We start from the raw sequence: 13,401 nt of genomic DNA, 5'->3' as shown, positions 1-13,401 counted from the left end.
GGTGTGTTCCTATTTTGTGTGGAGGGCCTAATGGTGCATGCAGAGGATGTGGTGAACTGGCCTGATTGCTCAGCAGCGGTGTGTGGAGTCTGTTCAGTGTGAAGACAAGTAACATGATCTCCAGATGATGATGCACATGGAGATAAGTGGAGCCAGTGTCCTTGTCTTGTTACAAACCGTATTTCACCAGTGCATAGTTGCATGACGAAGATTTTCTTATTTTACTGTGGACATCTTTTAAAGATTATGTTATCCTACAGGAGCCTGCTCTCTTAAAGTTTTCCTACTGAAAAGGGAGTAACTGGTAAAAAATGACAGCTATGGCTCAGTATATGATTATTTTGATGACATAAGAGCTATTAGTTATAGCAACTATAGTCAAGATAAAGAAACTCATCAACCAACACCCTTTTTGAAACCATTTGCTATTGTTTGGTATTTTCTCATCTCCCGGGTGACTGTAGCTACATCTGACCAAATGGGCGTGATTTGGAGAATGAACAGAATGTTAATTCACTCTGTTCAGGTCCAGGGAGAGGCATTGCATTCTTCTCCTTTTTATTGAGTGGGTGTGTGTCCAGGTAGGTGCCAACCTGTCAGTGTGCTGCATGACACAGAGGGTAGAGTCAACAGCAGTATCACTGACACAGGCTATGGAAAGTTCACACTGGTGTATGGCCACCAGCGAGAGCTTTGACAAGCATGATTCATTCCAGGAATATTCCCCTGCAGCCACGGTGGTTCATCTGAGCGAATGTTCCCTCACATCAAAAGCTCAGCCAGACCTTTCAGTTGAATGTATTTGCGTCTGCTATGTTCATCAGCCATTCTTTCAGTATTAGCATTTACTACAGGGAGCCAGTGCTTGTTCATTTTGATCCAGTTGATTTTGGCCCAGAGTTCAAGGAGAAGAAAAACAGAGTCAGCTAAGCACTGCAGTGATTCAGGGAAAGAGGTGAAGAGTTGATGTAGGTGGCCAGGTTTGGTTGCCAGACATCTAAATATACAGAGGTTTAGTTGGCTATCTGCATAGTTAATCTAACGCCATTCAGTCTTTGTGAATATTTGATTTCCACAACACAAGATAACTTTTTTTCCAAATGTTTCATTCCTTGGAATAAATGAGGTGTTAATTCTTAGGATTAACTTTGTTTGAATACAGTGTTTATTAATTGGTTGGCCATTTCACTAATGTATTCATTCATTTCATCTAAAACTTGTTAGCCATGCTTGTGGATGTTGGGATGGCAATGTCCACTTTGGTGCAAGCTTGTAGTCACATGTCTTGAAAACTATTGAATGGAATGCCACAAAGTTTGGTACATATGTCCATTGTACTGAGAAAAATAACCTTGGTGATCCCCCAATTTTTCCTTGAGTGCCACCACGAGGCTGACATTTGTTTGGTTTTGAGTGAAATGTCTAACAATTGTTGGATGGATAGCCAAGACATCTGATACACACATTCATGTTCCTCACTGGGTGAACTGTAAGCACTTCGGTGATCCTTTAAACTTTTGTCTAGCACTACCATCGGATAAACATTTCGGTTTTGCAAATGACTAAAACTTATGACATTCCCATCAACCTTAGTTGTACTCAAAACACAGCTGTTCCTGCCTGTTGCCTCACCAATTGGGTCAGTGCATTGCCATTGCCTTACCCATCAGTGTAGCTGCAGATTCTTGTTTTGTAGTATTGAATACTTATACAATCATCAACACCAGTAGGTTGCCATCATCTGTCAGTTGCCTTATCTGTGTTGTTGTGATATACAGATAAAAGATAATGACTCATCAGGGGTTGGGCATCATTATTTTTTGCCACACACTTGGAAATTACACACGCACACAGCTTCAGACTTGTTATAGCAAGTTTCACTCATTCAGCCCAAACTACACATAACTACATGTTACAGTAAACATGCTAAATTGAAGCTTTCACATCAGTTAGGTGTTTTGCGAGCGTCAGCCTAAATGACACACAGGTTCACCTCCCCTGACCACCAGGGAGTTGTTCTGAGGCTTGTAGCATACATGTATCTTGACTCATTTCTGGTCAATGATGAATAAAAATAGCCACAGTTACTCTGAAATCATTTACAGCAAATGCAGGTCATATCATAGGTATGTGTAATTGTGTGATAAAGAAGCTTTATAAGGTCAACTATAAGATGTGCCTTACAGTTAAGTATCATTAAACAAATATTAGACTATTTTAATTTTATTCAATATGTCAAAGAGTAGCATTAAATACAAATAATATAGCAGTCATATTAGTTTTCTAGCTCAAATAAAATATGTAAAAACTGTTAAATCAATGTAGTTTAAAAAGAAGTTGTAAATGAAACCCTGCATGAGTGCATGTTGGAGCAATGACTCCAACAGTTGGAACGGCCTGCTTTTCTCCTTCATACCTCCACCATCTCGTTTGCCTGTAGGGACAATCCCTCATTCATGTGACAAGTGCCAAAAGGCCTTTTATCAAATAGAGAATGTACATGACAGGCTTGGCCTTTCCTCAGAGAGTGAGAGTGTCCCTGTGGAAACTGAAATGCATCCTGTTTGGACTTATTTTAGTCATTTTTGGACTCATCAATCTCATCAATCCTGTCACCTCAAAGTGTGCTTAATGCTGTGTGTAAGGTATGCAGTCTAATCCATCATCCACCGCAAAGGCTCCTCATTGACTAATAATATAAAGGCAGGGCGATCCTCTGCTCATGTTCAGTGGTGGATGAAACCTGAGGGATAAAGTCTTTTTAGAGCTTAAATTACTAGTGTCTAAAGTACTTGCTTGAAGGACAGTCACATGTAAATTCAAATAGTGAGGCATTTATATTAAGTCAACCCTACAGAACACTGCAATTAGCAGTCTAAATTTTTCTAAACCCAAAGTGATACTAATAAAATGCTTGTTATGTTTGACCAATACTCCAGAAGCTGAAGATATTTGTTTTATTACTACATGATATTGTAAATCCTCACAATATACAAGTCATAGCTAAAGAATATATGAATGTTTATGCTTGACAAATGAGTTCAACAATTAATCAATTTTCAAAATGTTTTTGTTGAGTATTATTTTAAGCCCTGCAAAACATTAGATACATTAGAACATTAGAACACCTCCTTAAAATAGTTAAGAGAGTGAATATTGGATGTAGGATTTATTGCAGCGCTGTTATCGTCGACCTTATTGTTTTTATCTAGGTGTACCTAATAGTAAATCAGCGACTGAATGCCAATGGAGAAATCTGGAGACAGAAATTTGGATACTTCCTCTAGTAGTCCGTCAAACTTGACACTTTGCAGCATGTTGGTATGCAGGTATGTCATAAAGCTGTCCATTGTGTCAGTCGGAAGTGAGAGTATTTCTTTACACCTACAGCACCCATTTCCATTCTCCTCCTGCTGGGCAGCGGATGCCGAACTGCGAGCCATAAAAATGACTTCATGACTAGAATTCTTCCCATTGTTTGGCCGTGTTGAGTTGTTGTGGCAGCCGAAGCAGCGAGATGTCACCAGAACAGAATTCACCTTTTATGTGCATTGGCAACTGCCCAGCAGCACCTTTGTGTGATGGAGAGGTTTCATCAAACTGTGCTCAGCACTTTGTTTTATGTGAGCAACAGAGCAGTGCAGTCTTAAAACCTCATCAGTGGCCAATTAAGCAGAGGCATGAGTGTGCCCCTTATCCTCTCTCCACCACTATGGGTTTTATTTTTTCTCCTCTGCTTGTTTGTTAGTTCTGTCACATACTTTCACCATCCTTTCACTTTGACATTATCCACCACTAGTGTTTTATGATGCTAGCAGTGGAGGTTTTAGTAGAGAATTAGCAGTGTGCTTGGTTGATTATAGCTCTATAGGAGAAGCTGCTGAGGTTCATGGAACTAATTGACACCCCCACAGGCTGGGAAACTTGGGGCAGCTGCTCCCTGTCATTATCACAACTTCACTTATTTCTGAAGGCCACAGCAATTAAGATACCCTAATGATGGTGAGCCCAGTAACCCTGCTAATTGGCCCAGACTATTAATGAGTAACTGGGTCTGCGCTGCTTGTCCCAAACACTTGTGGAATGTGCAGATGATAAAATGGGCCAGTTTTAGAGGGGATTTGAGGGAATAGTGTGGCTGATGTCCTAGATCCACTTTACTTGGGGCTGTCTTTAATTTACACAAGTTTTTCTTGCTTGCTCCTCATATTTTCAGAAATTGAGGACATTGTGTTATGTAATGTTTGCAATCATTGAGAGGCTTTTATTGCAAGGAGACGCTGAGTAAGATCATAATTAACATACCTTGGTTCACCACAGTGTGTACATTGCATTGCATTAACTAATACAGTTAGAGTATTCAGAGGTGCAAAGCCATGACAAAGTTGTGATTACTTGATAACTAAAGACACGTGCTGACCTGTTTAACATTTTTATTCTTGGCTTTTCTTTTCTCTGAAGCAGAGTATATATAGATGAAAAAATAACAATAACAGCAGTGATTCATGTGATAATAATAAATACAATGCCAAAATGCCCAATTGGTGATCTGAGAAACAAACCCAGCATGGCATTGTGTGTCTCTGTGTACAGGAACAGTCAACTCATGATGTGCAAGTTCCACATTTACTTTAAAGAGTTGATGCAACACCAAGCATTGTTTGAGTTAAGCAACAAACGAGTCAAAATTGTTAGGGTGTAGACTTTCTTTTAAAGCAGTCTATACTTAAAATAGCTTATGTCATTGTCTACTAGCACACCTATTTATTACTTGTTACACAGAAATAAATGCACACTTTGTCAGACAGAGGAGTTTCATTGACAAATTGTACATCTGTGTGTGTGTGTGTGTGTGTGTGTGTGTTTGCCTGTTGCAAGTGTTGATGTGTTTATGAACCTGCAAGAGCTCATCCCATCATCACTGTACACCACAGAGCGCTGTGTCTCTACATGCAGTTGTACAACTGCATACAGCTTCATCCACAACCATTAATAATATCTGAGTAAACTTGACAGAACTGAAAAAACATCACCATGAAGATTTTCCATTCTGCTCTGTTATTTTTGTTGTAACATCCATTTTTATGGTTTAACATTGAAGTTAATTAATCACCTTGACAATATGTTGAGAAGGCTTTCACTTATCAACATCAATGTCATGATTTGCAACTTCTTTGCTTACCCTTTAGACCCTAGCTGATAATGGCATTATCATGCTTGTCATGTTGTTTATGTCAGCAGACAACATACTGATAACTCAAATGAGTCTTTGAGACTGAGTGACGTGTTGGATGAAGCAGCCAGTTAAAGTCAAGCTACAGTTCAATAGTCAATAATCATTGCCAAAAAAGATATCCTTGCTGTTAGCACAGAGTTTGCTTGTTTGTTTTGCTTGGACTCATTTTTGCACATCTGCTTGGATGAGCTCATGCAAAAGGTTCCCCAGACCGAGGGTGCAAATCGACAGACAGTAGCGCACTGTCATGATCAATTACAATTTTGTAACATTTTTGAACTCAATCCTCACCAGTAATTAAACATCTGTATCTGGTGTGTCTGCTCCTCGTCTATCCCCTCATGTAGTCCAGATTTCTGACAGATAAAAACACACAACACAAGAGTCGACGCTGACTGTCAGCCCCAAAATATTGTTCAGATGGAAAGATGTGTGCCATATGGAAAAAATATTATTATAAGATAGTAAAACAGTTCTTGGATGATGTTAAAATATGATTTGTTCTTTCTCAATATTGCATTATTGCTATTCCAGAAACATATGTCTACATGAGTATGGAACAGTCAGGACTCCTCACATGGTTTCACTATACAGTGGTGTCTACAGCGATTTGATTTTAAACTTTAAGATTTACAGTATTAGATGTAGAAATTAACAACAGACATTGAGGGAATCAAAATCTGCAACAGTCATGCAAACCTGAAGCATACAAATATAAAATATCCACTGAGAAGCTACAAATTACTGAACACATCCACTGAACTGCAGGACAAGTTTATTTACTTAAGCCATTCTTGTGTAAATTATGTCAAAGTGCTACCATATTACATGCCATATATCATACTACACCACTGTATACATCATACACAATGGTCCTAGTGAATCACAATGAAACTTTCAGATCCTTGCACGTTTATTTTCCTTGTCTCAGAAGACCATTTGGATTTAATGAAACTCTTTAGCTTTGCAGGAACTTTAGCAATGTTAGTCATGTGTCTTTGGTTTCAAATTCTTCCCATTCCTATTTGATGTGGTTACACAATCCATGTCAAGGGGACTTAGGCCAGTGGAAGTGAAGTGTTGCTGGAGATGAAAGGCGGCTTATGCAAATGTTCACTGTCTTCACCTGTTGATTTGATATTAAGCCAGACTAGTAGAAACACGTGATACTGATGGAAACATTCAGCCATGCACATGTTTGTCTAACATATTGTGCACTTTCTATCTCATGTTAACTGTATCTCCTTTTTTACTTTATTTTTCAGGGTTTTGACAAGTGTGTGCTGACCTGATCTTTCAATGGCGCTGACGGTGAATCTGATCGGTCCTTCACCATGGGGCTTCAGAATATTTGGAGGAAGGGACTTCAAGAAGGCCATAACTGTATCAAAGGTACTCATCAACAGTCACCCTGCTGCTGAACCTCGTCACACCTTATCAAACCATATCCTCTGTTTTTGTGGAAACATAGTCTGCAATGACATGTCATGCAAAGTCAACTTCCTCCTCACTATGTTTCTTTTCTTGTCTTTGTTTGTGTCCGCGGCCTGCTTCATACCTATTTCCTTGACTACTGAACCCATTAGAATAGAATGGAAGTAGATTACATTAGAAGGAAACCACTGATTACAGTTACAGTGGATGTTGAGGTGGGAGGTGAGGTGTTCCTGATCCCAGAGTGCAGCTTTGAATGTGTTGGAGTATGGGTGTGTGCTGTCGTCTGTACTAACATGCGTGCATCACCACGTGCATCAGTACAATTTTACTTTAACACGTGCACGCTGTATTCACAGATTTTTATTTTTTTTTTGTCGGTGAAAAGAAAAAAAAAAGTGTTGGGGGCTGGGGTGGAAATGAAGAAGCGGAAACACTGCCACTGTAAGCAGACGTTAGACAGTAAACACCTCCAGGAAACCTTGCTCAGACAGACTTCTACATGCCACAGACACCCAGCTCTGCCAACTGCATATCCTGGTCCCACATCACCACCTCAGCTTGCATTTCCTCTGTAGTCTAAAGGACATAAAGGCTAAAATATGGTAAACCATGGCAGGGTTCCAATGTTTTAAGCAGCCTGAGTTTCATGCTCCTTTTGACTTCAAAAGCATTTACTGTTTGCCCCCTCTTGACACGTTATGTTAGAAAAACAGACCCTCTCATGAAAAATGGGCTTTAGGTCTGATTTAGTTACTGGTGTCCAGTAAACAACAGCAGCATGTTTTCTTTTCTCAAATTTCAAACGGGTTATGTGAAGCGACAGGGATTCCTGTGGAGAGAGAAACTTCATCACTGAAATTGGTTTGCAAAGCCCCCTCCCACCTGCACTGTAAAATGGATCATTTGAGGTGGTTGGCACTTGGCACAGAGACGACATGGATGCCCTCTTTTATTCACATTGGCCAAAAAGATAGCTTGCCCCTGTTTCGCTTGGGCAAAGACTCTTGAAAAGAACCCCCTACTGTGCTTAGTTTATGTGAAACCAGGCGTGTCCTAATCAGAAAAGGCACGCACTATTGTGGGTCACCACAGCAACGCTTAATTGCTTCTCGAGTGGGCCCACAGACATGGCACCTCTGCCCTCTTGCTTACCTAAATTGACAAACAGCCTGTTGACTGGCATTCGCTTTGCATCCAGACGTTTTTCCTCTAGAGATGGAAGGAGACTTTGATCCTCTGTGATTGGCTCTTTGCATTCTTTGTTTTATTGTCTCCCTCTGTTTATAATTGTGAACCGACCGCTGTTTGTGACAAATGCCATACTTCTTTTTTAATGTTAAATGTTTTAGTTTTAGTTTGTGAAAGTCTATGTGTTTGGTTATGTATGCGTGGGACACAGGAATCAAGCTGAGAGCAGTGGACGATATGTTTTGGCCCATTAGTGTGGAATTCCCTCTGATGTGGCGATATAACATTGGCTTTGACATGCGGTGAGGCTGGTTGCAAAGGTCAGGCCCAGTCAAACCATCAAGTAGTGTCACACTAATGACTTCTCCCCAAGGGTGTCATGAATCTGTCCACTGTTGACCAGCACTGTCTCGTTCCATGTGTTTGAAAGGCTGTGGCATCTGCTGGTATTTACTGCTAGTGTTATGTTTCGGAGACAGAGACAGTCATTTAAAGAGAGTCGCTAGAAGTGTGTAAGCAACTCGTCAACCCCTTTTCTCATTAACTCATTTGTTAATTCTGAATGTCAGTCACTGACAAACTGTCCACACAGACATAAGATACTGAGCTGTCTTTGCCTGCCAGATGAATAGCATCGATAAAGCGTTGTGTTCAGAGCAGGTCCCGGGGGCCAGTAGGATCTAACTGGCGCTCATTCCTCTGTTCAACAGGTCAATGGGGGCAGCAAGGCAGAGCAGGCAGCCCTGCAGCCCGGTGACATTATCTTGGAGATCAACGGGGAAAACACGGCCGACATGTTGAACGTGGAGGCTCAGAACAAGATCAAGAATTCCAAGACCCATCTGCAGCTGGCGGTGCAGAGGTACATGGACAAACATCTGCTATAAAAATAAACATACACACCTGCTACCATGATATTTAATTGTATGCTGTATGACTTTCTGCAGCTTGGTGCACTGTATCAATCTTTTAAATGTCTTTTTTTAAGTGTTTGTGCCAAGACCACAGCCTTCATCTTCTTCACACTGTTTCTACCTCCATCATGCAAGCACTGTGCAAACAAAACAAGTGATTGTAATCAGGGGAAATGCCAGCATGTATGAGAGCCACGCTGTTCCCTTCCCTGGTCCTTCCCAATAAACCCTGTTTTGAGATTTGCCAAGACTTTGTTTGGATGACAGGGGTTTGGCTACTAAAAAGGTTTTTCCTTTGAGCTTGGATTGCTCTTGGCTGGCATTTTGATTAAAGGTCTTTGCTAAAGTCTCATTTCTTGTCACTGTTGGCCCACTGTCACTGTCTTTCTTAGCTTTGCTCTCTTATTGCACAGAAACACACAGGCACTTGCGCATGTGTGTTTTCACATAATTCCGCCTTGGATGTCCTACGTCCATGTGAGTGAATTTTTCCTTGCTGACCTCATGTCTCCCACCAGGCCAGAAACAACACCATTCCTCCATGTTTGCCCAGGACAATGCCACTGTGTAGCTCTGCCTTGCCTTTAATCCCACTCTGTTAACTGTCAGTGATTTTCAGCACCAAGACCCTCACTGTTTGCTCCCACAAACTTCTGTCTTAATGCTACTTTTAAGCACATAACCTATTTAAATGATATTCAAGCTCTCAAGAGGACTATAATCAAGTAGCACAAATCTTTGCTTAGTTGAGAGCACTCCTATTTTCCAGCCCCACATCTGATTGGCAGATTATCCTCATCAAACCAGCAATGATGTGGGTGCCAGCCGTCATCACACAGCTGGTGTTGCCCAATGGAAGAAGCTGGCATCAGCTTGTCCTCGGAAAGGGAGAGTTGTTGTTTTTAGACTTGTCTGCTGCTGTGTAGGGAGGCTGTGCTTTATTGTTGATGCATCCAACAACACACTGACCCCAAATGTTCCTAACAGGGGTTATTTTTATTGCAACAAAGCAAACACAGCATCACTGTCTTATCATTGACCCTTAAAGCTTTTTAGTCAGGCTTTGTTTGCAGCTTTTTGGTTGGGCTTCATTGTTCAGAGGCCTCGTGGATGATGTCATGTTGACTGAACAATTTGTCACTGTGTTGCTATGTTCCTCTGATCCTGTTTGTCTCTCTAATTGAGTTGGCTATCAGAATAACTCATGGGTGTCAGTATCACAAATTGCTGCGGTGGCAATTTGTGATACTCTCTATCCTTGAACCCTTGACTCGAAGTAAGAAACTGCACAAAGAAACTTTAACATGAGAGAAAAACTTTGATACCAAACAAATGTGTCCATAGGACAACGTTCAAGTGTTATGTGTAAGAAATAGAAATCAATGTTTTGCTAATTTTATTTAGACAGAGTTCTTGTTTGTCTGCTTGTATTTTGAGAGTGGTGAATATTGAAGAACTTTGGCTTATTTTGTAAAATGAAAAATTTGATTGTGTAGAGAAATGCTATTATAGTAATTGATTAAGCTAGTATCACTTTGGTAATATTATCAAACCCCAGGAGTCATATCCTTTTTCTTAAAAAAATCCTTGTCACAGCTTCACGTAAAGCATAGACTTGTCTCTCATTTGTTTGAAACCTCTTAAACTTAACTGGTGAATATTTAGTGTTTTTGATATTTCAGTTTTCTGAAAGGACAGGTATTCTGACAATGCTCATGTTTCAGGAATCTCCCCCAGGCAGGTTAACTCGAGGTCCCCTTGATGACAGCTATGAACAGCTTGTATCAGCGTTTTCAAAGCGCTGATTTATGTCACTTTCACATCTCTGTGGTATTAAGTCATAGTCAGCATTTTCGCTCAAAGCCAATTCATCCATCTACTGTGCTTCTGTAAAGGAGACCTGTAGCCGAAGGTCATCATTTATAGACTAGACAGCGATGTGGTCATTGACTGCAAATACCTCTCACGGTCTCAAGATCACTACTTCCTCTACTGTTTTGATGTACATGGTGGAAATTGGAAGCACCAAGTGAGCATTTTTCAGCTGTGCAGTTCCTAATTCAAGCAATGAGTTTTTCAGGCATGCTGCATTAATATCTCCCCTACGGGAAGAAATGTCTTACGGCTGCTGTATCAGTTTCCGTCTTCTTGCCATCTCTCCCCTGCACACAGTATTTGGAGCCCAGGCCACGAGAGGTGTTTCTGGGTGATTTACCACAGGCATCCAGGCCTTCCTGTTTGCCTCATTACTCCGGGCTCAACCAAGAGCCAGTCAGCCGCTGGCCCTGCAGCCAGGGGGGCACTGTGTGTTTGCATTGGCACCTATTCTGCCCATATTTTCCTTTCTAAATTCAATGATGGTATTGCTTACAGATCATGTTTGTTATTTAAGAAAGTAAAGCAAAAGTGACTAGTTGGAAAAAGGAGACCCATCGGGAGAATATTTTCTAAAGGGGGACACAGGCTGCAGCAGTTGTGTTCTGCAGTGATCTCGAAGGCGTTGTTCATGTTACAGACCTTAATGCCAAATTGAATTTTCTTCTTAAATTTGATCTATTTCTGTTAATGGTTTACATTTATGTTTCTAAGTGACATGTGTCACTGCTCTCCTTAACTGACTTGATTTAACTGAAATGTGAGCAAAAACAAAAAACAGCACATGAACTCCAATTTGAGTTTTCTGAGGGTCACATAGCCAGAGTTCATATATCAATCACATCTAGCACCACATATGCAAGTGACCCAGATCTAAACTGATGAAAAATTTTGAATTGGTTTGTTCACACTTCTCTGAAACAGTCAGATTTGAGTCATTTGGAGGCAAAAGAAGAAAAAAACTGATTTGGGCCACTTCTGCATGTGATGTGAACGTAGCCAAAGATTCATGGGGAACAAATGACAAGTGTTATGCAGAATATCATACTCAGTGTATGATATTACATACACTGAGTACATCAGCCTGTGCAGAATGTTATTGAGACCAGCCTTAATTATCTCTTTGACTTATTTAACATGGCCTACTTTAGTGGGTTGTCTGTTTTGTTTGTTTATTCAGCAGTCATGGATCAGATTATTTTGTGTAAACTGAAGTCAGATATTATCAGTATTGACTGTGGGTTTCTGTCTTTTAAGAACTGGATCTTCTAGCCCTGGACAGACAAATGGCATCAACAGCCCTGAACAGCTCACCGGACGCTTCCAGGTCAGAATTGAATCTGTCTACAGTTTATCTTGATTACTGACAAATGAATATATACCTGTGTCCAGGACAGTACCTCAACCACATTTCGTCACACAACATTGCTCAAGTTTTATTTGGATAATGTGTCATTTTGACTATACGGGATATGTTCCTTATTTTCTACTAATGCAGGCATCATACATTACTTTATTTCCTCAAAATGGAAGCAATCTAAGAAATTGTAGTGATTTAATACTTCTTTCTTGCCCCCCCCCCCCCCCAGCATCTGCTGAGTTATTTTTATTCTCGGTGGGGACAAAAATGTATTCCCATCGTAGTGAGTTATGCTGCTTTACCCATAGAGCATATAACATATCTGAAATAGGCTTTAAAAAAATGTAAGCAAATCTCTGCAACATGAGAACAGTCATTAGTGCAAACAACATTTAAAATCAGAAATGGACTTTCAATGTCAATAGCCTAGACGTGGTGACATCTCTATGTGATGACTGTAAATGGAGCAGGGGTTGCTTCCTCCCTGCTTTGTGGGTAAAAGAGGAGCGAAATGCCTCAGATGACCTCTCCACAGGACAGCTTTAAAAGAGGACAGAAGTCTGTAATCAAAGAGGACTGTTTTCTTGTCTGACAAGTTGGTATCTCTTGTAGCCCCCGCCCCCCTCCAATTTATTTCACAAATCGCACCCTGTTGAGATAAGTCCCAAACTACGACCTACGATACATGATGATACTCTATACATAGTCTGTAAACCTGTTTTGAGGATACAGTATTTTCCTTTGTGTATTTGTGTATTTGCTGACATTCTCACAGGAATTGTCTCACTGAAGATCAAGTTACATTTATCAGATTCTGACACAGTAACATTGCTTTGGTGTGATGTTTTTTTTTGTAGGAGACAGTAATAGTGAGTCGAGATGAGAACCAGAACTACAGAGAGTACACCATTTCCAGCCCTGCATCACTGTCCCCTGGACCTTATTCACCAGATCCTCCTGCCAGCCCTGACGGGAAGAGAGAGAGGCTGACACCAACCATCAACAAGAGGTAACTTACCTGACCTACTGTGATAACATTTCCATGTTCAAGCATGCAGATCAAGTTTTATTTTATTTGCAGATCTGATTGAAATCTGAGTCTCACTGATTGGCATACTTGATGCTAAATATTGTGAACAGAGGGTTTTTTGGATAGATGCCAGTCTCCTCCTTTAACCTTAGTAAAATGATACAGTGTAAAGAATCCTCCTTACATTGTGATGCCCCCATACAAATGCTGAAAAAGAATTGGTGGAACTTAAAGATTTGCTTGGTTGTAGCATTGGAATTTGTTCAATCCGGTGCCAGCTTGTCCACTCCTGCATTGTTATTGTGCTTACCAGTGTTGTAATGAAAGCAAAGGATTATTCTGTCTGAAATTGCACTCCTGA

General features: G+C 40.5%; 1 protein-coding gene across 1 annotated transcript in view; it reads left to right on the top strand.

The window, feature by feature from the left end:
• pdlim2 (PDZ and LIM domain 2 (mystique)) overlaps positions 1-13,401 on the top strand; it is a 37,544-nt gene that overhangs the window by 1,770 nt on the left and 22,373 nt on the right. Inside the window, exons 2-5 of the mRNA XM_053325700.1 lie at positions 6,502-6,628; positions 8,572-8,723; positions 11,908-11,977; positions 12,868-13,019. Of these exons, the coding sequence (XP_053181675.1) occupies positions 6,536-6,628; positions 8,572-8,723; positions 11,908-11,977; positions 12,868-13,019 (467 nt within the window). The 5' untranslated portion in view covers positions 6,502-6,535. The remainder of the gene's footprint in view (positions 1-6,501; positions 6,629-8,571; positions 8,724-11,907; positions 11,978-12,867; positions 13,020-13,401) is intronic.

The sequence above is a fragment of the Scomber japonicus genome, chromosome 9 (genome assembly GCF_027409825.1).
Source record: "Scomber japonicus isolate fScoJap1 chromosome 9, fScoJap1.pri, whole genome shotgun sequence".
NCBI lineage: Eukaryota > Metazoa > Chordata > Actinopteri > Scombriformes > Scombridae > Scomber > Scomber japonicus.
Note: the sequence above shows the minus strand (reverse complement) of the source record. Positions and strands in the feature narration are given on the sequence as shown.